The 27,580-nt window shown below is 45.2% G+C and overlaps 2 protein-coding genes and 1 pseudogene across 2 annotated transcripts; 2 read left to right on the top strand and 1 right to left on the bottom strand.

The window, feature by feature from the left end:
• The first annotated feature begins 2,682 nt into the window (after nt 1–2,682).
• Nucleotides 2,683–3,731, top strand: LOC141989855 (olfactory receptor 5AP2-like; annotated as a pseudogene).
• Nucleotides 3,732–16,135: 12,404 nt separating this feature from the next.
• Nucleotides 16,136–26,038, top strand: LOC141989854 (olfactory receptor 5J3-like). Its single transcript, XM_074956775.1, has 2 exons — nt 16,136–16,142; nt 25,092–26,038. The coding sequence occupies exons 1-2, from the start codon at nt 16,136–16,138 to the stop codon at nt 26,036–26,038; spliced, it is 954 nt and encodes a 317-aa protein (XP_074812876.1).
• Nucleotides 18,758–19,699, bottom strand: LOC141989787 (olfactory receptor 5AR1-like). Its single transcript, XM_074956701.1, has one exon. It carries the CDS (start codon nt 19,694–19,696, stop codon nt 18,758–18,760), a length of 939 nt encoding a protein of 312 aa, XP_074812802.1. The 5' UTR covers nt 19,697–19,699.
• Nucleotides 26,039–27,580: the final 1,542 nt, after the last annotated feature.

Genomic DNA, 27,580 nt, shown 5'->3' with positions numbered 1-27,580 from the left:
AAAATGCATTTTCAATAAACGTTCCCACATTTACTCCCGACTGGAAGTAATTCTTGCTGGGGGAGGTTCAGATTTATAGAATGCATAAAACAGGGGAAAGGGATGGAGAGCAGCATCAACACTTCAAAGAACTTGAACAAAGTTAGAAGCCAACAGATTGGCATCCCACTATCTACTGCTCCCATGTGACCTAAAGGGCATTTTAATGATGCCTTTAGTGCCAGACCTGAGATTAACGGCTCTGAGGGATTCTGTCTCCAAATGCCAGCAGACCAAATAAATACGCCCTGCCGCTAATTACATCGTTTGAATCCAGGAAAGAGAGAGGTCTCCCTTGCAACAGGCCGCTTTAATATTACAGGACAAAGACTAACGTGAGTGAAAGAAATGTTTTCTTTTCTTCAACTACCTGGTAAAGACACTCTGATCAATTCTTTTTACTGAGAAACAGCGTTGTTGTTTTCTCTGTTCTCAAAATGGAGACACTTTTACCACCAAAATGTTGTCTTGATGATCCCTCATTGTACAATTTGGAATAAAATGGGATAAAAAGCCTAAAATACCCTGAATGCGGGAAGTGATTTTTTGGGGGGTGTCATATATGGGGCTAGAGACCCTCAGCTGTTGTCGCAATAGAGCTGTGATGAGTTACACCAACTACGGATCTGGCCCAATGTGCTTTAATGAGCTAAGTTATTGTATATGCTCCCCAAAGGAAAAAAAGGAAAAGGTAAGATAAAAATACCCCTTGTTTGCCAGGAATCAAGTTGCAAGGGCTTTTTTTCCTGTAAATGCAGTTCATGCTTTTGAACAACAAATGTTTTCATTTTAAACGTCTTAGAGCAGGTTTTCTGCTGTTGAAATTTTCTAGATTGGCAGCCCTAGAGAGAGATGGTCTCTCTCTACAGAAAGAAGGTCCTGTACAGAATGGGCAGCACTGGCTTCCCCCAACACACCAGTCTCTGTGCTGATGGAAGGTCTCGCGGGTTCAGGGCGGATACACAGAGATAATGGAATGAAAATAAAAAGCTCATGTATATTTCAGATTTTCTCATTAGCTTGAAGTGGAAGAACAAACACATTTGGACACACTTGGACTCCAAGGAAACGTCTCTTTGGACGCTGTCTGACCGACACTCCCTGCTACTGGGGCATCTCATTGTGGAGTTCTCGGCGGCTACCGGGTGCGTATTCACTATGAAGCTGCTTAATGTCTCTGCTTTCAAAATATCTTCTGAGAAAGAAAGGACGGTCCTCCCGCCGTCTCCATGCATGCTGGGTACATGAGAGAGATTAACAGAGCTTCAAAGTATGTCTACACTGCAGAACGGAAAAGTAACCCATGGCAGAGAGTCTTCGAGGCCAGGTCAATTGATTCTGCCTTGTGTGGCTTGCACTACAGGGCAAAAAATAGCTGTGTAGACATTCAGGCCCACACTGGAGCCTGGCCTCTGACACCAGGCGAGGAGGGAGGGTGATCAGATATTGCCATAGTGAGCATGGGCGGGGGGGGGGGAGCGTATTTGTATCACTGTTCAGTAGGTTGTTTTTCTCTTGAATGGTGATCTTTACCAAACCCACTCGTGTTGCCCCGCTGACTTATACCAGTTCCATCTAGTGCCAGGGGCCAGAATGGGTGTGAGAGCTTCTTTCAACCATGCTTTAACTACAGCCTCCCTTTGCTGAACTCTGCTGTTCATTCATACCTCCTTTAGTTATGTGAACACCCCCCTTTGTGAATATTAACTTAGTTTTCTCCAAAATAACTGTCTTTGTTGAATTTACTCTGGGACTTTATTCCAAATGTGAGGTTTTGGCTGCCTTGTCATAAATATATACTGGTTCCTAACTGATGATTTAATTATGGAAGGATACTAAAGCTGCAGTATAAGGCTGGTTTTCAAACACCTCATCCACCTTTCTGCTCTATATTCGGTTGTTGCAGAGTTCAGAGAATCATAGAACCATAGGGTTAGAAGGGACCACATGGGCCGTGTTCTAGTCGAACCCCCAGCCAAGATGCAGGAATTGTTGTTTCTGACCAACCCAAGACTGATGGTGATCCAGCCTCCTTTTGAAAACCTCCAGTGAAGGAGCTTCCACAACCTCCCTTGGCAGATCTGTTCCATTGCCCTACTGTTCTGACAGTTAGGAAGCTTTTCCTGAGGTTTAATCTAAATCATCTGTGCTGTAGTTTGAACCCATTGCCTCTTGTCCTGCCCTCTGTGGCAAGACAGAGCAACTTTTCTCAAACTTTTTTATGGCAGCCTTTCAAGTATTTGGAAAAGAGGAGATTAAGGAGGGACATGATAGCCATCTTCAAACTAAACATACCCAGTTCCTTCAGCCTTTGCTCACATGGCTTGCATTCCATCACTTTGATCACCTTTGTCACTCCTCTCTGGATCCTTTCTAGTTTCTCTACATCCTTTCAAATCATGCCTAGCCATATAATACCATGAAGAGATATTAGCAAATGACAATGCCTGCTTGGGATGCAGACTTAGAAAGATCACTTCAGAATTTTCAATTTTATTTTATTTTATCATCTCTTTTCTTTAAAAGGAGTAAAATCTTGGCAATTATACGGACGCACATGAAATTATTTTAAGTTTGCAAATGTTACACAGCCAGAACAGCATAACTTATTTTTTGTATCTTGGCTTTCTACTGTATTTCACAATGGTGGTGTCCACCTCCCAGCCCCATACGGTTAATTTTAAAAATCATAAGCTTTATCTTGGCTGTGTTTCTTTCTTCTACCCCAACAGTGTTGATGGCATCTGGAATACATGGCGCATGGCAATCACACTGGAGTGTCGGCGTTCATCCTTCTAGGATTCAAAGGCAGCCGATCAGTGCAAGCTGTCCTCTTTGGGATGTTTTTGCTTATCTACACCATGAGCCTTGAGGGGAATCTCAGCATGATCTCTTTAATCAGGATCGAGACGTGGCTACACACCCCCATGTATTTTTTCCTCAGCAACTTGTCCCTTGTAGACATCACTTACTCCTCCATTATTGTCCCTAAGGCACTGGTGAACTTCTTAGCAGAGAGTAAAGTCATTTCCTTTGCTGGGTGTGCTACGCAATTTTTCTTTCACTCCTTCTCTGTGAACTCTGAGGCTTTACTTCTGGCTGTGATGGCGTATGATCGATTCATAGCTATATGCAAGCCGCTGATGTACACACTCATTATGTCCAGGAAAGTCTGTGTACAGCTGGTAGCTGCATCATACTTTTATGCCTCCATTAATGCCACTGTGCATACAGGCTCTTTGTTCAGCCTGTCCTTCTGTGGTCCCAATATCATTGATCACTTTTTCTGTGACCTCCCCCCACTCCAGAAACTCTCCTGCTCTGACACTCGCATGGGTGAGACAGTGCATTTCCTCTTTGCCGCTGTAGCTGCATTAAGTACTATCCTGGTCATCCTCGTTTCCTATGTTTCTATCATGGTGGCCATCTTGCGGATTCGCTCCAACAAGGGCAGACGCAAAGCCTTCTCCACCTGCGCCTCCCACCTGACGGCCGTGTCCATACTGTATGGGGCTCTGTTCTTTATGTACTTACGACCCACATCCAGCAACTCATCAGAGTACGACAAAGTGGTGTCCGTGTTCTATACCCTTGTGATCCCCATGTTGAACCCCCTGATCTACAGCCTGAGGAACAAGGAGGTGAAGGACGCCCTGAGGAAGACAATATCCCAGAAAATTATTCCTCACTGAATCTAACTGAGAGGATGAGTTTCATGATTTAATAAGAAATAGAAGTGAGAGGAGCTGGCCTGAAAATGGAATTTCTCTCCTATGGAAAATGTTGAGATTTCAAAAAAAGAACCATCCTAACTCAGGACAAAAAGTTAACATCTCAAAATACTTTGTGGGACAGAAATTCTGAAACATTTTATTTTGGGAAAACCAAAATGGATTTTTTTGGCTGGCTGGCCACCCGCCAAGAAGGCTCTTCCCAATTTCGCTTTCTATCTGTCGGTAGAACACGAGATTGGCACGAGCTTCGTAAGAGGATAGCCAGGAAGCTGTCCTTTTGACTTCTCCAATGACAAATAAAGTTTTCCTCCCTAAAATTTTGTGAGAAAGGTTTGTTCTACCAGAACATCATCCCAATGGAAAATTCCCAACTGGCTCTAGCAATGTGGCAAAAGTGAGATCTTACTGTTGTTACCCCTGTCACTGGGCCTTGCATGGTGAGAAAGAAGGCAGGAGCAACATAAGAGGGAGATGCCTTTTGGCTCCAACCCAGAGAAGTGGATCCAATGGCCGGAGAGGGCTGAAGGGAGGGGGATCAGCAGAGAGGCTTATATGCTGATGTCTCCTTGCAGAACAGCTGGATCCTAATGGACAGTGAGAAGGGCCAGGGGAGCCAGGGATGCTCCCTGGCAAGGATGTGGGAGTGCCCACTGGGAAGTGGGGGTTTGCACCGGAGAAGGAAGGGCTGGACGGTGGGGGGAGGGAGGTTGGGGGGGGCTGTTCTGGCACAGGGTTGGAAGAGAACAGCTAAGGAGCTGAGCTGTGGTGGAGGACACTGGGGTATGGGGAGAACAAGGACTGTATGCATTGGGATGGTATGGAGTACTTCCCTGGAAGTCAGGGAGATCCCAGATCCTGGGTATGCAGGCACTCACCCCTCCCCCTCCCCCCACAGCACACCAGACAGGCAGCCTGGGTAACTGGCCCCCAGGATGACTACTGTTTGAGTAAGAGTGTGAAATGAAGAATCATAGAATCATAGAATCATAGAATATCAGGGTTGGAAGGGACCTCAGGAGGTCATCTAGTCCAACCCCCTGCTCAGAGCAGGACCAATCCCCAATTAAAGCATCCCAGCCAGGGCTTTGTCAAGCCTGACCTTAAAAACTTCTAAGGAAGGAGATTCTACCACCTCCCTAGGTAACGCATTCCAGTGCTTCACCACCCTCCTAGTGAAAAAGTTTTTCCTAATATCCAACCTAAACCTCCCCCACTGCAACTTGAGACCATTACTTCTTGTCCTGTCATCTTCTACCACTGAGAATAGTCTAGAACCATCCTCTTTGGAACCACCTCTCAGGTATTTGAAAGCAGCTATCAAATCCCCCCCTCATTCTTCTCTTCTGCAGACTAAACAATCCCAGTTCCCTCAGCCTCTCCTCATAAGTCATGTGTTCCAGACCCTTAATCATTTTTGTTGCCCTTCGCTGGACTCTCTCCAATTTATCCACATCCTTCTTGTAGTGTGGGGTCCAAAACTGGACACAGTACTCCAGATGAGGCCTCACCAATGTCGAATAGAGGGGAACGATCACGTCCCTCGATCTGCTCGCTATGCCCCTACTTATACATCCCAAAATGCCATTGGCCTTCTTGGCAACAAGGGCACACTGCTGACTCATATCCAGCTTCTCGTCCACTGTAACCCCCAGGTCCTTTTCCGCAGAACTGCTGCCTAGCCATTCGGTCCCTAGTCTGTAGCTGTGCACTGGGTTCTTCCGTCCTAAGTGCAGGACCCTGCACTTATCCTTATTGAACCTCATCAGGTTTCTTTTGGCCCAATCCTCCAATTTGTCTAGGTCCCTCTGTATCCTATCTCTGCCCTCCAACGTATCTACCACTCCTCCCAGTTTAGTATCATCCGCAAATTTGCTAAGAGTGCAATCCACACCATCCTCCAGATCATTTATGAATCATAGAATCATAGAATCATAGAATATCAGGGTTGGAAGGGACCCCAGAAGGTCATCTAGTCCAACCCCCTGCTTGAAGCAGGACCAATTCCCAGTTAAATCATCCCAGCCAGGGCTTTGTCAAGCCTGACCTTAAAAACCTCTAAGGAAGGAGATTCTACCACCTCCCTAGGTAACGCATTCCAGTGCTTCACCACCCTCTTAGTGAAAAAGTTTTTTCCTAATATCCAATCTAAACCTCCCCCATTGCAACTTGAGACCATTACTCCTCGTTCTGTCATCTGCTACCATTGAGAACAGTCTAGAGCCATCCTCTTTGGAACCCCCTTTCAGGTAGTTGAAAGCAGCTATCAAATCCCCCCTCATTCTTCTCTTCTGCAGACTAAACAATCCCAGCTCCCTCAGCCTCTCTTCATAAGTCATGTGCTCTAGACCCCTAATCATTTTTGTTGCCCTTCGCTGGACTCTCTCCAATTTATCCACATCCTTCTTGTAGTGTGGGGTCCAAAACTGGACACAGTACTCCAGATGAGGCCTCACCAGTGTCGAATAGAGGGGAACGATCACGTCCCTCGATCTGCTCGCTATGCCCCTACTTATACATCCCAAAATGCCATTGGCCTTCTTGGCAACAAGGGCACACTGTTGACTCATATCCAGCTTCTCGTCCACTGTCACCCCTAGGTCCTTTTCCGCAGAACTGCTGCCTAGCCATTCGGTCCCTAGTCTGTAGCGGTGCATTGGATTCTTCCATCCTAAGTGCAGGACCCTGCACTTATCCTTATTGAACCTCATCAGATTTCTTTTGGCCCAATCCTCCAATTTGTCTAGGTCCTTCTGTATCCTATCCCTCCCCTCCAGCGTATCTACCACTCCTCCCAGTTTAGTATCATCTGCAAATTTGCTGAGAGTGCAATCCACACCATCCTCCAGATCATTTATGAAGATATTGAACAAAACCGGCCCCAGGACCGACCCCTGGGGCACTCCACTTGACACCGGCTGCCAACTAGACATGGAGCCATTGATCACTACCCGTTGAGCCCGACAATCTAGCCAGCTTTCTACCCACCTTATAGTGCATTCATCCAGCCCATACTTCTTTAACTTGCTGACAAGAATACTGTGGGAGACCGTGTCAAAAGCTTTGCTAAAGTCAAGAAACAATACATCCACTGCTTTCCCTTCATCCACGGAACCAGTAATCTCATCATAAAAGGCGATTAGATTAGTCAGGCATGACCTTCCCTTGGTGAATCCATGCTGACTGTTCCTGATCACTTTCCTTTCATGTAAGTGCTTCAGGATTGATTCTTTGAGGACCTGCTCCATGATTTTTCCAGGGACTGAGGTGAGGCTGACTGGCCTGTAGTTCCCAGGATCCTCCTTCTTCCCTTTTTTAAAGATTGGCACTACATTAGCCTTTTTCCAGTCATCCGGGACTTCCCCCGTTCGCCACGAGTTTTCAAAGATAATGGCCAAGGGCTCTGCAGTCACAGCCGCCAATTCCTTCAGCACTCTTGGATGCAACTCGTCCGGCCCCATGGACTTGTGCACGTCCAGCTTTTCTAAATAGTCCCTAACCACCTCTATCTCCACAGAGGGCTGGCCATCTCTTCCCCATTCTGTGATGCCCAGCGCAGCAGTCTGGGAGCTGACCTTGTTAGTGAAAACAGAGGCAAAAAAAGCATTGAGTACTTTAGCTTTTTCCACATCCTCTGTCACTAGGTTGCCTCCCTCATTCAGTAAGGGGCCCACACTTTCCTTGGCTTTCTTCTTGTTGCCAACATACCTGAAGAAACCCTTCTTGTTCCTCTTGACATCTCTTGCTAGCTGCAGCTCCAGGTGCGATTTGGCCCTCCTGATATCTTTCCTACATGCCCGAGCAATATTTTTATACTCTTCCCTGGTCATATGTCCAACCTTCCACTTCTTGTAAGCTTCTTTTTTATGTTTAAGATCCGCTAGGATTTCACCATTAAGCCAAGCTGGTCGCCTGCCATATTTACTATTCTTTTGACTCATCGGGATGGTTTGTCCCTGTAACCTCAACAGGGATTCCTTGAAATACAGCCAGCTCTCCTGGACTCCCTTCCCCTTCATGTTAGTCCCCCAGGGGATCCTGGCCATCTGTTCCCTGAGGGAGTCGAAGTTTGCTTTCCTGAAGTCCAGGGTCCGTATCCTGCTGCTTACCTTTCTTCCCTGCGTCAGGATCCTGAACTCAACCAACTCATGGTCACTGCCTCCCAGATTCCCATCCACTTTTGCTTCCCCCACTAATTCTACCCGGTTTGTGAGCAGCAGGTCAAGAAAAGCGCCCCCCCTAGTTGGCTCCCCTAGCACTTGCGCCAGGAAATTGTCCCCTACGCTTTCCAAAAACTTCCTGGATTGTCTATGCACCGCTGTATTGCTCTCCCAGCAGATATCAGGAAAATTAAAGTCACCCATGAGAATCAGGGCATGCGATCTAGTAGCTTCCGTGAGTTGCCGGAAGAAAGCCTCATCCACCTCATCCCCCTGGTCCGGTGGTCTATAGCAGACTCCCACCACTACATCACTCTTGTTGCACACACTTCTAAACTTAATCCAGAGACACTCAGGTTTTTCCACAGTTTCGTACCGGAGCTCTGAGCAGTCATACTGCTCCCTTACATACAGTGCTACTCCCCCACCTTTTGATGAAGATATTGAACAAAAGCGGCCCCAGGACCAACCCCTGGGGCACTCCACTTGACACCGGCTGCCAACTAGACCCATTGAGCCCGACAATCTAGCCAACTTTCTACCCACCTTATAGTACATTCATCCAGCCCATACTTCTTTAACTTGTTGACAAGAATACTGTGGGAGACAGTGTCAAAAGCTTTGCTAAAGTCAAGAAACAATACATCCACTGCTTTCCCTTCATCCACAGAATCAGTAATCTCATCATAGAAGGCGATTAGATTAGTCAGGCATGACCTTCCCTTGGTGAATCCATGCTGACTGTTCCTGATCACTTTACTCTCGTGTAAGTGCTTCAGGATTGATTCCTTGAGGACCTGCTCCATGATTTTTCCAGGGACTGAGGTGAGGCTGACCGGCCTGTAGTTCCCAGGATCCTCTTTCTTCCCTTTTTTAAAGATTGGCACTACATTAGCCTTTTTCCAGTCATCCGGGACTTCCCCCGTTCGCCACGAGTTTTCAAAGACAATGGCCAATGGCTCTGCAATCACATCCGCCAATTCCTTGGAGCTTGGAGTTACCCAAAAGGGAAACTGAGATGGGGGGCCACTTGCAGGGTTGCCTCAAAGCCACAAAGAGACATTCGGGAGGAGGCCACACATTTACAGACTGAATTAAAATGTACCACAGGAAGCCTGGTCTTCTTGCCTGGTCTCCTACCAGGCCACATGCATACTTGCTGGCTGATGGGTGGGTGGGCAAGCCGCCCTGCTCCTCCAAGCTCTCAGGCTCCCCAGCCTACCTGGTCCCCCATTTTCCTGGGCGGCCAGGTGCCCAGGCGGCCTGCTTGATGTGCTGGCGGACTAGAGAATTTCCTGCGTCCCCAGAATCTGAGACTTCCCTGACTTCCAGGATGCCCAGATTGTCTGCTTCCCTAATCGTTGTTTTTTCCATCTTTAACCCACTTTAATTAGTTGGCTTTTTTTAATAGTTTCTCTCTGAAGGGCTTTATATATTTGAAGCTCTTCTTCATGAGGTGCAGACAGGCTGAAATCATTCTGATTCAGTGTGATTTTCACACAGAATTAGGTATTTGAGTGAAATATAATAGTTGATCCTCTCTTCAGTAGTCACTGTGATCAGGTATAAACGGTAGCACAAGAAGCAAGGCAGGAGAGAATCAGAGTCAATAATGGCACCTTCCCCCCCACACTAGCTGAGCAATAGGGAAGGAATATGGCCATTGCAGGCAATGGCATTCCCCCGTTCAACATCCAGTCAGCCGAGCACTCCATAAACATTGGTAGAGCTGTGTTAGAAATAGAACTGGTCAGAAACTGCGATCCCTCTTCCTCAGAAAATTCCCACATTTCATTCCGAATTGTAACAGAGAGCCAATATTTTGACATTTCCCACAAAAACCACAATTCAGAGCAATTTCAGTTTGGGACCATGAAGAAGTTTATTCTGATAATGTCTCAACATGTCATTTTAATAATCTTGAAACTTTTTGTTTCAAGAAGGTAAAAATGTAGCATTTCAATAAGGAAAAATATTTTGGTTCAATCTTATCATTTCCTTTTTTAAAAATGTTTATATTATATTAAAATATTAAATATAATATATTATACACCTAGAGCATAAAACCTGGCAAGTCAAGTGTGAAAGTCTAATTAGGCAGGTGAAAAAATAATTTGAAGAGCAACTAGCAAAAGACTCAAAAACTAACAGCATTTGTTTTAGGTACATCAGAAGCAGGAAGCCTGACAAAGAATGGGGGTGGGGGGGCACTAGATATTTGAGGTGCTAAAGGAGCCCTCAAGGAAGACAAGGCCATTGCAAAGAAGCTAATTGAATTCTTTGCATTGGTCTTCACTGTAGAGTATATGAGGGAGATCCCCACACCTGAGCCATTCTTTTTAGGTGATGGATCTGAGGAAGCATCCCAGACTGAGGAGCCACAAAATCATGAGGTCTAGATTAGCGGTTACCACTCAAGAAAAAGATCTTGGAATCATTGTAGACAGTTCTCTGAAAACATCCAGTCTAGCTGCAGTAGCAGTCAAAAAGCTAACAGAATGATAAGAACCATAAGGTAAGGGAGAGATAATAAGACAGTAAATATCATAAGGCCACTATATACATCCATGGTACACTCACATCTTAAATACTGCATGCAGTTTTGGTCGGCCCATCTCAAAAATAGATATTAGCAGTGGAAAAGATACAGGGAAGGGTAACAAAAATGATCAAGGTTATGGAACAGCTTCCATATGAGGAAAGATTAAAAGGACTGGGACAGTTCAGTTCGGAAAAGAGACCACTACGGGGGGATCTGATCGAGGTCAATAAAATCATTAACGATATGGAGAAAGTGAATAAGGCAGGTTGTTTACCCCAGGAAATGCTATTTCCCCCTTCACAAAGGACAAGAATCAGAGATCAGCCAAAGAAATTAATAGGAAGCAGCTAATGACTCCTGCTGTGTTTACGGGCAGGTTAATTCTACTAGAGATATTTTGTTGCCTTCATGATAGTTTCCGAACAGTCCAGCTTAATCAATGTATGTATTACATCATCCAAGAACGCAGTGTAACTAGTCCGATTTAATCTCACTATCCATGTCATATACAGTAGCTATAAATGATTACGGACGAACCCTCCCAAACTTCACATTGCAACAGGGCTAAGAAATGGTGCCCAGATCCTTGCCTCCAGCCCTAAATTATGGTGCATCTTTACTTAAAATACTACTGCAGCACAGGGGCAGTGCTGCACCCGTAGCACTTCAGTGGAGACGCTCACGACAGGGCTAGGAGGTACGCCCATCTGTGTCGTTAATCCCCCTTCCCGGGAGGCGGTAGCTAGGTTGACAGAAGGATTTTTCCGTGGACCTAGCACTGTGTATGCCAGGGGCTATGTTGGCGTGGATACATCTCTCGGAGGGTGTGTGTGGATTGTCCACACTCTGGAGAGACGTAGCTACACTGATGTTAGTATTCAGTGTAGATCAGCCCTTATACAGGTGGAAATAGAGTGAAAGGATATGAAACAGCTAAAAATCAAATCTCTAGAGAGGGTGGGAGCAGTTGTCAAGTGCTGTTTGTGAGGCTCAGGCTGACATAGCCGAGGGCCCTGCAGAAGGGCCTTCCTCATCTACCCGGGGTTCTGAAGCCCTAGGTGAGACACTCGTGCACACAGACTGGTTTACTGTCTGAAAATCCTTTTGCTCCCATGCTGCGTTGTATTTTTGTTGTTAAGATGAAACACAGATGTTTGTTGTTGGGGTTTTTTTTCAAAAAAGCTGGTCACTGTGTTAATTATTCATCACAGCTCCCAAAGGAAAGACTTGCGGGCTCCATGTCCAGATGGACCAGATGAGAAGTCACTGTAGATACACAGGAGGTGATAACCTAAGAGTGGGAGAGTCCGGGGATTCCATCCCAGGACAGGTGAAGGCAAGAGCCCAAACATGTGAGGGAGTGCACAAAATACTGTGAATACACGGAAGAGCCAGTTCCAAAGAACACTGTGATGGCCACCAGGCGGAAGATGCAGGTGGAGGAGGCTTTGCACCAGTCCTCCATGGATTTGGCCAAAGAGGATTCAAAGGGGCAGCTAGACCATTAACCCTTGACGCGTTTCACGTTGGCTACATTGCATTAGCCCAGAACGGCCTCACCACAGTGGCAACCGTGATAACTCAGTGGGGAAAATATTGTGCATATGACTCCTGTGACATCCTCGGAGATCCTTCAGTGGATGAAATGTGCCAGACAAATACATGGAAACCATAGCTATCACTGCCAAAATGGACCTTCCTAAGGGACAGATCAGCATTTAAGTAGATCCATCTTCCCATCACATGACATTTTAAAGCATCACTTTGAATAGTTTCCAAGGTATAAACAGAGGAACTATTAATGGCACAGATACCATCCAAAAATGGGACATGTAATATCATGTTACCGAGAGAGGAAATTTCATTTTGCTGCATTTACTGGCCCAAGCTGAATTTAGCTCTTCAGATATTTGTGCAAGATGGGTAAATAAAAATCATTTGGAAAATGGAGAAGCTCAGAGAATTCCCTGTCCCCACCCACTTTAAGGGCTTGATTTGCATCAGTGAAATCAGTGGAAGTTGTGCAATTGGCTTTTAAGGCACACTGGATCCAGCCCTATATCATTATCATTGTTAGGATATAGATATTCAGGCCTGTCTGTAAAGGCCTGTACTTTAAGAATTTAGGTGTATTCTTATCACTTGGCTAGTTAGAGGTATAAAAGAAAGAATCAAAATCACTGTCTGCCAGTGTAAGGTCCTTCTCTTACTGTGACAGTCTGAGGCCCTGTTCTTAGGCTCAAGCCTTTGGCTAAGCGACAGAGGCAGCCATAAGCTGGGAAGCGACCGGTCACATCCTCACATTCCAAAATAGTCACATTGAAAGAAGGTGCTATTGGGCTGTTAGGAATACAATCCTGTCCTGATAGTGCCTATCACCTCCAGAGAAAGGGAAGTGCCTAGAAGATGTAAAAGGAAATTGAGGTTGATAGTTTTCTGTCTGGTAAGAACTCACTTATCAATAGACACAGCTGGGAAACTCTTATGTCTTTATAGATGTAGTTGTGAAATCCTCACTTCTTTATTGTTTTGTCATTATAGTTCCCACTTTGCTATTGTTTATTGGCATGGTCTCTGTCTGGTTCTGTGATTGTTTCTGTTTGCTGTATAATTAATTTTGCTGGGTGTAAACTAATTAAGGTGGTGGGATATAATTGGTTAGCTAATCATGTTACAATATGTTAGGATTGGCTAGTTAAATTTCAGTAGAATGATTGGTTAAGGTATAGCTAAGAATATTACTATATAAATTAGGGGCAAACAGGAAGTAAGTTGGGATTCGAAAATAAGGAAAAAGGAACCTGTATTTAAGCTTGCTGGAAGTTCACCCCAATAAACATCGAATTGTTTGCACCTTCAGAATTCGGGTATTGTTGCTCTCTGTTCATGCGAGAAGGACCAGGGAAGTGGGAGAGTGAAGGAATAAGCTCTCTAACATCTATGTGTTATAGGTTTGACTGAATTCAATAATACCAAATGGCTAGGCTTAATCAACTTTTATGAAGAAAAGATTATTAGTAACAGATAAATACAGCATAACAGAGAAAGGAGGACTACATATATTACCAACCCATCTGGATGGTAATAGTGCAGAGGTCACACTGCCTTAAAATCTGAGCTTTACTCTGCCTCTATATATACACTAGAGTTGAGGGCTTTTTTTAATCTCTTCTCTTTGACATGTTTTTGAATGTTTTTGCTAGGCTGGCACAGACTCGAAAGTAAACAGGACAACATGTATAACTACCTTAATATCTATGTTCTGACCACTATATTTGAGAAGTTGGCAAAACCTTAGAAGCATCCTCTACCAGTAAAACCTTGTTATAAAGCCCATGTTAGTGAGGCGTTAGCAAAATTATTTGTCTTGTCCTTGTTCTCTGAGATTACTACAGTTCACATCTCCCCTTGGCTAAATAGCATAACGTAAGTAAAAATCATTTGGGAAGATCTTAAAATGAATACAATTCATACTTGTATAAACATACCTACTATTATATATAATATTGTATATGATATTGGCAAACACTATAAAACTTTTACATAGGTAGGTAGGTAGATATGCAAGACAGAAGATTGCAGAAGCCAAGCATAGGAGAATACCTAAAGGCTGTCAGGTTGAATGTGTTTTTCTAGCCACGTTGAATTCTCCTGCTGTATACAGAGCAAGGGTCATGCAAAGGTTACATCATCTGACAGTACAGTTTCAGCATGAATATAACGCATTCTAAATACAATGTACTTTACCTATTCACTACTTTCTTATTGTGGTTACACCACTTCTCCTTTTTAATTGCACTTATAGCTGCAACAACAAACACATCCCATGATTTCATTAATACATTTTGCCTGTGTGAGGTGAATGCCTCTATTTTCTATTAGTTAGCAAAAGGCAATTTGGATTTGCATTGCTGGTTCATGATTCTCTTTGTTAGACAGGTTTTCCTAATATATTTTTGTGCTATAAGAGCCAGCTGCACAAACCTTGACAAAATCCCCCATTTCTTCTCTGATAACTGTCACTGCCGCATTTAGCAATGTAAGAATTTTGCGAGATGGGTTTTCCCATTTGTGCCTGTGACCTGGCTGGACACACAATGGGGCCTGACCTTAATCCAGTCAACACGTCTCTTGGAAATGGTCGTTTGCCATTTGACATGGATTCCGCTAGAGTAATTACTGATCAGGCCTGATCCAAGGCTGCTGTTGTTGTGAGTCTTTCTTTAAGTTTTAGGATTAAATCCTTCAAATGTTTGGTTGTGGGGTTTTTTGTTTGTTTGTTTTTAAGATTCTGCTCCCATCTTAGTCAACTATTTCTATTCTGGAAATCATTTAAGAGTGTGCTTAAATCGACGGGAATTCAATGGGATTTAATCACGTGATCAATGTCAAGCATATGCGTAATGGATTCACTAGACACAGAGGGGTGGGAGCACATGCTTAAGGGCTTTCCAGAACCAGGACCTATATTTGTAAGGGCTCTATTCTGATAAAATGGGAAATCTTTCCAAACTGGCAATATACCTCAAAAGAGGAGAAAACTTTGAGTGTACATTTTGGGACAGACAGTACAACGTGTCCAGCAGCACCTACAATTGGAGGCAGATTTTCAGAGGTGCTGCTCTCTCCATTAGACACCTCAGTTAGGAAGCCCGAGTTATAGCAGCGGTCAGCACCCAACACTGGGATAAATAGTGCAGGTCCCAAACGAATAATTTAAGTCCCCAAGTGGGAAAAGAGACCTTTGGCAAATCTACTCACTTGTTTGGGTGCTGAAATGTTAGCTGTTGAATACAGAGCTTTTTGGAAAAATCTGGCCATTCGTTTGTTTTTAATGAAAGACAAACACATCTGGTTATTCATATAAAGATAATGACACAGAAAACTCAATCCTCCATCTCGCTTCCGTTTATTGATTAACCGCCATGTCTAACATTTACATACACCAAGGAAAAACCGTTTTTTTCCTATCACCCTCCTAAAGACCTCTTTCACCTCCTTTCAGAGGAGTAGCCAGTAGTCTGTTTCAGCAAAAGCAACAGGAAGTCCTGTGGCACCTTAAAGACTAACACATTTATTTGGGCATAAGCTTTCGTGGGCTGGAATCTACTTTGTCAGCTTATGCCCAAATAAATTTGTTAGTCTCTAAGGTGCTATCAGGACTCCTCATTGTTTTTGCTGACACAGACTAACACGGCTACTCCTCTGAAACCCAGATCAAACAGCTTCCAAAAGAAAGTTGCATTGAAGAGCATTATGGTTTTAGGAGTTAAATATCCAACTAAAAACAATAGGGAGTGGGTGCTTTTTATTTAGGCAGTTCCAAAATTCCACACTCAATATTTAGCTGCAAATCTGGCCTAAATTAAATTCCCAAACTTTTGTTAATGCAGAGCTAAGTTTGCCCACTGGTGTCTTGTGCCATTCAGATATGCAGAAAGAAATGAAGAGTTGAGGTATTTTCCATGCCTGAAACGCAATGTTATCTTTTCTCACTTTAGCTGGCAACAACAACTGGCAATGGTGCATTACAGAGAAAACATAACAATAAAAGGGTCTAAAAAATGCACATTTGGCTTACCAAGGGCCAACCACCATCTACATGGAGATCTGGCAGGTTCCAGTCTTAAAATCCCTCCAGGTAGGTTTTGTGCCCTTGATTAATGGCTCGTGCCAGTTTGCTGGATCAAAACAAGGGCCCTTCTTAATTTAAATTCAGCCTTTGTACCCAAAAGGCTTTCTTTGTTTTTCAGGCCTCCTGGAACAGGTAAAACCAATCACTGCTACTTATCCCAAAGGACAAAGCTTTATAGGCTAGGTTTTGTATAACTCACCCCGAGTGATTCCAGATTCCATAGGAAACCCACTGTGATGGTGCACCCCATAGTGCTATATGGGGAGATGCTTGTAAATGTATATATGATATAACTGGAACATGTTTTGTGCGACATATGCCATGTAACATGTCTCTGTAGAGGTTGTGATCTACTGAATCTATTCCTCCTATTTGTATGCATGTATCATTTTTGTGTTCGAGGTTATGAATATTGGCTGTGTACCCAATTTCTGGGTAGCCTTGGTAAAAGTATTTCATCAGATTTCTGAGAGAAGACTATTCTCAGTAAGTGCCCAGTCAAGAACCACTTAAGCCAACAATGAATTTGGAGACGCCAATCCACATCTGAGCTTTCCCAGGAATGTGGCTTGACTGGTAAGGAACTCAGTCTTGCAGGGACATGTGACTTGCCCATGTGACTCCAAAACTCCATCTTGTAACTGGATTCTACAGAGGGAGAGGGAGGGGCATCCACCCAGAGGACAAAGTCTATAAAAATCCCTGGGAGACCCCTCCATTTTGTCTTCAGCTGGCTCAAGGGATAGCCTCTCCACCCCCAAGGATACCTGAAAGAAACTGGAACAGAGGACAGTGATTACAGGGGGGTGAGAGTGATTTCTGGACCCAGAGTAGGGGGAGTCTAGTCTGGAAAAGGAAGCTCATGGAAACTTTGCTGAGGGTGAGGCTTTTATCTGTATTCAGTTTTATTACAGTATTAGAGATAGATCAGCGTGTTTTATTTTATTTTCTTGGGAATTCACTTTGTTCTGTCTGTTACTACTTGGAACCACTTAAATCCTACTTTCTGTACTTAAAATCACTTTTTACTCATTAATTAACCTGGAGTACGTATTAGTATCTGGGGGAGGGGTGCAAACAGCTGTGCATATCTCTCTATCAGTGCTAGAGAGGGCGAACAATCTATGAGTTTACCCTGTATAAGCTTCATACAGGGTAAAACAGATTTATTTAGGGTTTGGACCCCATTGGGAGTTGAGCATCTGAGTGGTAAAGACAGGAACCTTTCCTAAGCTGTTTCCAGGTAAGCCTACAGCTGTTAGGGGACGTGGTTCAGACCGGGTCTGGGTTTGCAGCAGGCTAGCGGATCTGGCTCAAACCAGGTAGGACTCTGGAGTCCTAAGCTGGAAAGGGCAAGGAAGCAGGGGCAGAAGTAGTCTTGGCACATCAGTTGGCAGCTGCCAGGGAGGTTTCTGTGATCCAACAAATCACACCCACCCAGCGAAACCAGAACACACAAATACATATAACACTTATTGAATACAAAGGGCCATGAATATTTTCTGGGCACCTCTTAATATGACAGTCTATGATGTTGTCATGTTTCCTGAGTTTTTGCTCACCGACTTACAGATAACATTTTTAAAGTTAATGCGATAGTCTCAGCACCATGCCTGTGTTTGCCATTTCTGTCACTGATGTGTGTATGGGACCAAATTCTCAGTAGGCATAACTTACTTCCAATGCTTTGTTTGTATGTAATTTTGTCAGGTGATCCTTAGAAACCTGAGAAGAACAAACCCACACAAAACTTTTAGCATCGACAATCAGGCAACTATCAGATGTAAATTAGATGTGGAGATCCATGAAACAGAAAGGGCTGTTGGTGAGTAAGTAGAAGGTTGTACAAAATAAGTGGACTAGTACTGTATAAGGCAGTGATGAAATGCCCCTAAGTGGCTCACTGGCACATGCCCTTAACTCTAAGAAAGACCCTTTAATGAAATCTTCCAAACATGACCAGAGTTCACCCAAATATTCACTAGTTCGAATAACTCAAATATTCAAAAACTAGAAGGCAAATAATGAGCACACACACCTCATTATTATTATGAAATATAAATGATTTTTCAGCCACTCTCATTATTAGAGGACCCAGCTCATGCTTTTAAAACACTTAATAAATAAATAATAATAAAAATAATGCCTATTGCTTACATCAGTAGCTCTCTGAGCACTTTACTGTCTTTTTCTTTAATGTTTCTCCCCTCTCAGCACTCTGGGAGACCGGGCAGTGCCACCATCCCCGTTGTAAGGATGGAGAACAGAGGCACAGAGAGGCTAAGTGACTTGCCTAAGGTCACACAGGAAGTCCATTGTGGACCCAGAAATTGAACCCAGGTTTTCTATGTCCTCAGTCAGTGCCTGAACTATAGGACCAGCCTGCCCTTCCCTTGAGGATGGCAACGTGGCCTTAGCACAAAATGGTTCTTAACTGGGAGTTGAGCAGCTCTGAGAAGCTGGCTCCTTGACGACTTGCCAAATCATAGCTGTTTGGTGCAGATCTCCTTGGAAAACCTGCCCCTTAGGTTTTTTTGGTGCAAGACAAACAAGGTTGGTAATTCACAAAAACCAAGATAATGATGTAAAGAACTCACTCCCCACTTTCACTCCTGTTTACCATTAAAAAACCCATTCCCAACATTTAAATTCATGGAGAATAAATCTTATTGTGTAACATCCTCATAAAGGCCTCTTTCACTTCCTTGTTCCTCAAGCTGTAGATCAGGGGGTTCAACATGGGGATCACAAGGGTATAAAACAAAGAAATGATTTTGTCCTGATCTATGGGGTACTTTGAACTGGGCCGTAAATACATGAAAGAGCCTGTTCCGTAGAAGATGGTGATGGCCGTCAGGTGGGAGGCGCAGGTGGAGAAAGCTTTGAGTTGGCCCTTGGCAGAGTTGACCCTTAGGATGGCGACCACAATGTATATGTATGAGATAAGGATGATCAAGATAGTAGGTGTTACCACCACAGCGGTACAGGTGAAATGAACAATGTTTGTGATGTGGGTGTCAGAGCAGGACAGTTTCAGGATCGGGGGTACATCACAGAAGAAATGGTTGATGACATTCGAGTCACAGAAGGACAAACGGAATATAAACATAGTTTGAACAATTGCATTCACGCAGCCCACTAGGTACGACCCCAGCACCGGCAGCATGCAAAATCGCTTGGACATGATGACAGTGTAGCGCAATGGGTTGCAGATGGCCATGAAGCGATCGTATGCCATGACACCCAAGAGGTAACATTCACAGGACAATGTGATGCATAAGAAGAAGAATTGCAGAGCACACAAAGGGAACAAAATGACTTTTCTTGCTGATACTAAAGTAATCAGTATGCTGGAAGTGATAATGGTGGTGTAACCAACATCTAAGAGGGCCAGGTTGCTGATGAAAAAGTACATGGGGTTGTGAAGCTGGTAGTCAGTCCTGATTAAGGTGACCAAGGTGAGGTTGCCCACTAGGATCAGCAGGTAGATCAACAGAAACATCACAAGGAGGATGACCTGCAGCTTTGGGTCTTGTGTGAATCCCAGCAAGACAAACTCACTCACTGCAGTGTGATTCCTCTCCGTCATTTATCCCAGATGCACTCTCCACTGCAGGTGAGAAAGTGAGGCCTACACTAAAAAAGGAGACAAATGAGGGCTGAATGCAAACACCTCAAACTTTGTTACTTTCAACAAAGCATACACTCTCGGCAGTGGATCCATCTCAGGATTCCATAAGCCTCACACCCACCATGAAGATCTCTGTTTCCCTCTACTGTCTGACCTACATGTAGTGTTCAGAGTCCAGCACTGGCTTCAAGCTAGGTTTTCTAGCTCAGGGAGTGGTGGCTCATGCTCTTGAGATCAATCTTTGCGGCTAACAACCCACCCACCTGCACAATGTTGTTTCCACGGTCAGATTCTGATACAATCACCCACATCAATTAGTGAGACCACTGGGCAATGAGACTTTTTGCAGGGCAAAGTACTACTTGGGGTGCGAACGTATATGAGGCATGGGTGCTTATGCACTGTCTGTTATGGAGCCAGGCTAGTTGTTTCATTAGCAATAAGGGATATGGGCAGGCAGGGAGTTGCAGGAAAGAGAACTTTATTCAGCAGCCTGGGGCTACCCAGCGTTCTATGCAAAGCCTCTAGCATTTGTGCACAAGTAGCCTGACCCCTGTTCGCACTCCTGAGCTCCTGATGTCACAATAAACTAGGTCCCTCCAGAAAACTGACCGTCTTTCTCCAGTTCCACTCCTCACATTACTGCAGTGACTCAGCTCTTAAAGCTGCACGGCCATGTTTATCGCAAGCCCAGTTTTACAGCCCTGCCTTTCTGAAGAAAAAAAAAAGTTCCTTCACTCAGAGCACCAGATCCAATACCTTTTCTCATGTGAGCAGCAAACTTACCCCAGCTGGGAGGTGGTGCTATTCACTTCGACGGGAGCAATGGTGGGTTCTGATGCTATTTGGCATGTCCATGGGGATGATCGTCTGGCCCTCAGTGTTTAAGTCTCATAGGCTGGAATCCATGAAGGGACTCAGGCATTGCAGCTCCGAGTATCCTGGCACCTCACGTTTAGGTGCCTAAACAAAAACAAGCACAGCAGTGCAATCCAGAAAGCCGAGTTAGGTACCTCCCTGTAGAATCATAGAACCGTAGCGGTCGCAGGGACCGCAAGGGTCATCCAGTCTCACCCCTGCCAAGAGGCAGGATTTGTTGTGCCCAAACCATCCAAGGCAGATGGCTCTCTAGCCTCCTTTTGAAGACCTCCAGCGAAGGAGCTTCCACAATCTCCCTGTACAATGAATGGGGACAGATAGGCACCTTAAAATGCATTCCATAACAGCCCACAGCATGCCAGGTGGGAAGTCTCCTAAGCTTGCCAGTGGGACCCACCGATTTGCGAAGCACTGCCCCTTCCTCACAGATCGGCACCTCCCTTCCACCTGAATTTATGTGACTCTCTCTACTAGCAACCCCCACACAGGTACCCCTCTCCTGGCTTCGTAGCAGTTTCTTGAGGGAATGAATTGGACACCGGCGTCGTTCTACACAAAATGGCGGAAGGAGGCAGCTGTGGTGCTCCTGCCCCCATGATAACTTTTGGCCCAGTGGTTAGAGAACTCGCCCAGGATGTGGGAGACCCAGGTTCCATTCCCCTTCCCTGGCAGAGAGGGAAGAAAGGATTTAAACAGGTATCTCCCACCTCTCAGGAGAGCGCTCTAACCTCTGGCCTCTGGGATATCGTGTCTCTCCTGTTGAAGATGTTCCACTGTGGATAAAGAAAGAATGATTGGCGCAGGGGGACTGGACCCAGGGTCTTCTGCCCATGAGGTGTGTGCCCGAACCACTCGCACTCTCTGGTCCAATAATTTTGGCATCCTCATGTTCCACTGCCCAGCTCTCCTCAGCCACTGCCCCTTTGGCAAGGATTCCCATGGCCACAGAAGGCAGGAGCTGAATGTCAGTCCCTTCACTATCTTTACATCATCTCCTTGTCTCCTGTTTCTCTGTCTGTACAGAGCAGACCAGTCCTCCAATCACGTGGCCTCCTGCAGGTCGGGGATGCAGGACCAGCACAAGGATTAACACGGAGTCAGTGGAGGCAATTGTTTGAAGAGGGGACACAATTAGAGAGCTTGGCTGTGAGGAGGTTTTTCTGGGGGGAGGGAGAGCAGAAGCTCCTGCTAGACTTCAGGACCTGGTGGAGAGGGAGAGCCTGGATCCCCCTACCCTTTTCTTCTCCTCCATCCACCCCCAGAGACCTCAGAGGGATCTACGGGTAGCGGGGAGGTGATGAACTGTGACTTGGCTGCTGGGCCCACCATGCTGCCCAGAAAACCCATCCCAAAACTCAGAGAGATAGTTTGGCAGCAGCCTGACCACTAGGCCTGCTAGACCTCAACAAAGCCCCTCTGCAAAATCTATGATGGGTTAATTCCTCCCCCTCTCCCCCGAGGAAGATGTTATCTTGAAAGTTGAGTTGCTGGTCTCAGTTGTGCTCAGCTAAGAGACTTAGGAACCCAACTTCCATTGAATTCCAATGGAGATTTGGGCTCCGAACTCCCTCAAGCTTCTTTGATAATCCCAGAAATTCCTAACGTTCAGGTATTTATATCCCCACCCTACCTACCCGAGAAACCATAGAGTGATAACTGGCTCTGGCTGGGACCCCGGTAGGCAGCCTGGGCGCAGTTGCGGAAAAGTGAGAGAATGAACTCCCCCTTGTTCCCTTTCCTGATGATTCCGTTATCAAGAAATCTGCTGTCCACAGAGGCAGCGGCTATTTTGTAAGGCAGAGGTGATGCATCACGTGACTGACGACAAAGACATACACCCACTGTGCTGTCGCCTGAGGTCTTACATTCGTTCTTTCTTGTTCTGTTTTCCTTCATCCAGCATGAAAGTCATTCCGGCATTTGGTTCCTCTCTGTGTGTATGTTAAATATATATTCCCTATGAATATGAATGAACTTGTTCCAACCCCCCTACCCAGAACAAACCATCGACCCCCCGCATAGACCCCACCTCTTCTTCATGTTCAGACATGAGTTGGTTTAAGATTCTGAAACACTCGCATACATTTGTATGCCTTAGACTATGTTTACGCTACACAGCTTTTAGTGACATGGCTGGGTTGCTAAAAGTTGGGCAGTGTGAACACTGTTTTTCGGCACTTTTGCCAACAAAATACTTCTACCCCCAATGAGTGGGATTTGCATTGTTGACAGGAGAGCGCTCCCGCCGACAACGCGGTCGTTCACACAGGCACTTCTCACAGCAAACTTTTGTTTTTCGAGGGGTGGGGGGAGGTTAAGTACCTGTGAACGACAAAAGTTTTGTCTTTCAATTACCAGTGTAGACGTGGACTTAGTGTTTTCAGTGTCCAACTGAGACCAGGAGTAGAAGTGCTGGGACTCTCATGAGAAAGTGGGTGTTTGCCACCCACTTTTTGCTCATTGCCAGCCCAGTGTTATAGACTCCAGATGTTTGCTGTGCACAGAAAAGTTTGGATGCTTAAACAAAACAGACATACATTCTGAGAGCCAGAGCCTGGCCTAGCTCTACGGGGGTCATTCACACACAAGGAGGAGCAGGACCCCACAGACTTGACCCTACGTAGGGGACACAATGGGGAAAGTGGGGGCTGCACAGCAGACACACAGGTGGGTGGAAAGTTGGCAGAGCATTGCCTCTTCCCCTCTGTCTCAATGAGCCCACATAGATGAGGGTAGCTATCGGCTCCAGCACCTGAGTCACAATTCAATCCCTGACCTCCTCCTGGGGTGGTGTAGTTAAGCACTGCCCCTTACACAGAGCAGGTGATCAAAGCACAATGTAGCCCTGAACCTCTAGATAATTCCCAATCTCTTGAGCCATCCAATCGGCCCAACCTGCACAACACCTAGCATTGAAAAGTCTCCATATTCCATTCCCAGTGCTTCGAATCACTCAGTCTCAGCGATCTAGGGACACACTGGGACCAATTACCGACACTCATCACAACGGCCTGGCACGGTGTTATACAAATCACTTCTCCACAAATACACTTGGCCCCAGCTACAAGAAGATAGCTGAAGCTCCTTCGTCTGTCTGACGGTCCGAGCCTGGAGAGACTTAAGGTCCCAACAGACTGTAAGGGAATATAAATCAGCCCCCTGCCCTTCCTCCAGATGGGAATCTCTTGGACCCATCACATAAATGATTCATCCTTACGTAGGTAGGTTTGCTTTGTCTGGGTGTAGCACTGCGGGGGGGAGGGGGGAAGAGTAAAAGCCTATTGCGAACAGCAAGAACAATCTCACGATCCACTGGAAAATCGGTTTGAAGGTATAATTTTGACCTAAAACTTCCTAACTGATCTGAGAGCTACTTATGTAGGAAACGACCCCTTCAGCTGAAGCTGCTACATCCAGAATCTAAGGAGCAGCCCTGGGTGCGGACCCACCAGCAGCACACAGCAGGTGAATCGTTGTGTCGCTCGGCTGTAGCCTGGGCTTGGGCTGTGTCTGGGGAGAGGGATGGTGCTGCAGATAACAGCAGAATGTTTTTGATTCATTTCCTGTGCTGTAGTTATTAACTGTCCGCCCAAACTCTGAGTCCTTTCTCCTCTCGCCCCCTTGTATGAGGCCACCTTGTAAGATCCCCATGGGTAGTGTATACATCCCAGTTCATCATCTGAGCTTTACAGGTTCGGCAACTGCCCTGCACTGGGTAGAGGTTAATAATGCCTATGAGATTTCCAGGAGGAGGCACCAGAATTGACCCCGAGGATCATTCACACCAAAGCAACAGTGTTAGCCCTGGCAACACAATACTGGGAGAGTAAGGGTCACAGAAATAATCTTCCAAAGGAGTTATTCTGAAATAAAAAGGTGAACTATTTTAATTTTGAAATTTTTGAAATAATGTGTTTCAAGGTTTTGTTTTGAAATGACGTTTTGTTTCCAAAAATCTGTTAGATTTAACTTGAAAAAAAAGGGAGAAGAGGGTAAAAACCTGACAAAGAAATGATTTATTTTGGGGGAGAAGGGAACAAGTTGCTATTATTTTGGGATTTTTCAGGTCAGCCACTGCACCAAAAAACAAAACAACCCCCCCCCCCCAAAAAACAAACAAACAAAAAAACCCAAAAAAACCCAACCACCCAGCTCTAATGCAAACTCTCTAGATTTCTGCTGTGGGGGGAAAAGGTTTTCCAGCTGAGCCAACAGTGAACTTCACCCTCTGGCAATCAAGTCGGCACTATGCTACAGTTTTTTGCCAATAGTTGCTCTTTGCAGATTGTCCACATCAAAAGAGAAAGAATGAGATACGCACACATGGGTAAAAATATTCTTACTTTCAGCAAACAAGAGTCTCAAATGGACTAAAATGCTGTCATTGGTCATACGGAATTCCATTTCCTCACACTGTTTTTTATTTCTACAGAAATTCCCTCTGTGCAGGTCTCTCCTCAAAGCCCATGTGAAGCAATGGCCCAGGGAAATGACACTACTGTGACTGAATTCATCCTTGCAGGATTCACTAACCATCCAGAACTGCAGGTTGCCCTCTTCCTCATATTTCTGGTGATCTATGTTCTCACCTTGCTGGGGAATTTTGGGATGATTGCCCTAATCTGGACGGACTCCCCATTTCACACCCCCATGTATCTCTTGCTCAGCAACTTGTCACTCGTTGACCTTGGCTACTCCTCATCCATCGCTCCCAGGGTGCTGGTGAGCCTCTCAAGGGAGAGTAAGGCCATTTCCTACGCTGGATGTGCTGCACAGCTGTACTTTTTTGCTACCTTTGCCACCACTGAGTCTTTCCTCCTGTCGGTGATGGCCTATGACCGTTATGTGGCCATCTGTAATCCACTGCTCTATAGGCTCATCATATCCAAGAGGTCCTGCATCTGGCTCTTGGCTAGCTCCTACATGGCTGGGGTTGCAAATGCAACCGTGTTTACCAGCTGCACCTTTCAGCTGTCCTTCTGTAGGCCCAATGTAATCGATCATTACTTTTGTGATGTCCTTCCGCTCATGCGGCTGTCCTGCACCGACACTCACACCAATGAAACGCTGCTTTCTATCTTTACTGGTTCCGTACAACTGACAACCATGCTGATCATCCTCTTCTCATATCTGTATATTACTGCTGCCATACTGAGGATCCGCTTCTCCGAGGGCAGGCACAAAGCCTTCTCCACCTGCACCTCCCACCTGACAGCCGTAGCTATATGCTATGGGACAACGTGTTTTATCTACTTAAAACCCAGTTCCACCTCCTCACTGGAGCGGGACCAGGTGATCTCTGTGTTCTACACGGTGGTGATCCCCATGCTGAACCCCCTGATCTACAGCCTGAGGAACAAGGAGGTGAAGGATGCCCTGGGGAGAATGTTAGAGAGAAGAAAGTTCTCTCAGCAGCTTTGATGAATAATTTAATCATGTTTTGAACTAAAGTGACAATGTTCTTTCCATTCCCTTCCACTCTATGTAATTTTATAATGAAAATAAAAACTCTAATGTGTTCAAGTTTTAAGAATAATGTTTTAGAGGTGGCATTGTCCAACAGATAAGACACTCAGAAGATCTGGTGTGACAGATATTGCCACCCCATGCAGTATCTTTGGGACCATTATATTAACTTGCATTGTATGAATGATTTATGTATGACTGTGTTCTACTCCACCGGGGAGGGTTCCTGCAGCTCCTTCCAGAACTAAAACCTGCGGTGGTGGGTGGGGGGTGATTAAGGCAAGTCCCTGAGACTAAACTCCAGAGAAATTCCAAGGGGAGTGGAGTCTGTCTCATTCAGGACCCTTGAACCTGTAACCCCCCAGCAAGGACACCTGCTTTTAGGTTTTCCAGTTCCTCAGCTGTCACCTCTCTTGGGTGGAGATGTACACCTCTCACCCTCTTGATTGGGGTTTTTTGAGGCTCCACAGTTCCCTACCTACGCTGTGAATTCCCCAGTAAGCCAGAGTGCCTAAGCCAACCTGCTATACTTTTCTCCTTACATAGACAATGGTGTTATAAGTTACTACACCACTCTTTCTAAGCAAACAAATTTATTCTCAAGGGCTCTAGATGCTGAACAGTAATTCAAACCTTACCACCAAATGTTTTTTTCTGTGGTTAAAAGCTCACACCACCTTTTGCTCAGAACAAACACACAGCCTGGGCCATGTCCTTCCAAACCAGGAAGGATTGAGGCAGCCCTTGGACAGACAGTCCTGTCTATTTGGAGCATTAGGAATAAGGCTCTGAATCAGTTTTAACTAAGGCTATTTAACTCAAACTTCCTTCTTTGTCCATTGACCCTTAAAGAATCCAGTTTGAACAAGCATATGTAAGCCTCTCTCCAGGTGGTGGTAGCTCTCTGGAGGTGTTACAACTAGAGTAAATTTGCCTCTCCAACCTGTTCTTAATTTTTGGAGGGTGGTGGTCCTCCTGTCCCATGTAATCAAACACAGTCCCTAGCACACCATGATACATACATTTAATTCAATAAGATTTCACATAATTCAGTAAGGTTTGTGCAGGATATTGTGGGATGCACCATCATAGGGCCTAATCATATCAGCCACGCTATCAGAGGCTCGTTCATCTGCACATCTACCAATGTGATATATGCCATCATGTGCCAGCAGTGCCCCTCTGCCATGTACATTGGTCGAACTGGACAGTCTCTACATAAAAGAATAAATGGACACAAATCAGATGTCAAGAATTATAACATTCATAAACCAGTCGGAGAACACTTCAATCTCTCTGGTCACTCAATTACAGACCTAAAAGTCGCAATATTACAGCAAAAAGACTTCAAAAACAGACTCCAACGAGAGACTGCTGAATGGGAATTAATTTGCAAACTGGATACAATTAACTTAGGCTTGAATAGAGACTGGGAGTGGATGGGTCATTCCACAAAGTAAAACTATTTCCCCATATTTATTTTCTCCCTCCTCCACT

Source organism: Natator depressus, chromosome 6 (genome assembly GCF_965152275.1).
Source record: "Natator depressus isolate rNatDep1 chromosome 6, rNatDep2.hap1, whole genome shotgun sequence".
Lineage (NCBI taxonomy): Eukaryota > Metazoa > Chordata > Testudines > Cheloniidae > Natator > Natator depressus.
This window is presented reverse-complemented; position numbering and strand designations above follow the sequence as displayed.

Bases quoted from the DNA above. Each gene is read 5' to 3' on its own strand.
- LOC141989787 (XM_074956701.1), bottom strand. From the start codon at position 19,696: ATGACGGAGAGGAATCACACTGCAGTGAGTGAGTTTGTCTTGCTGGGA.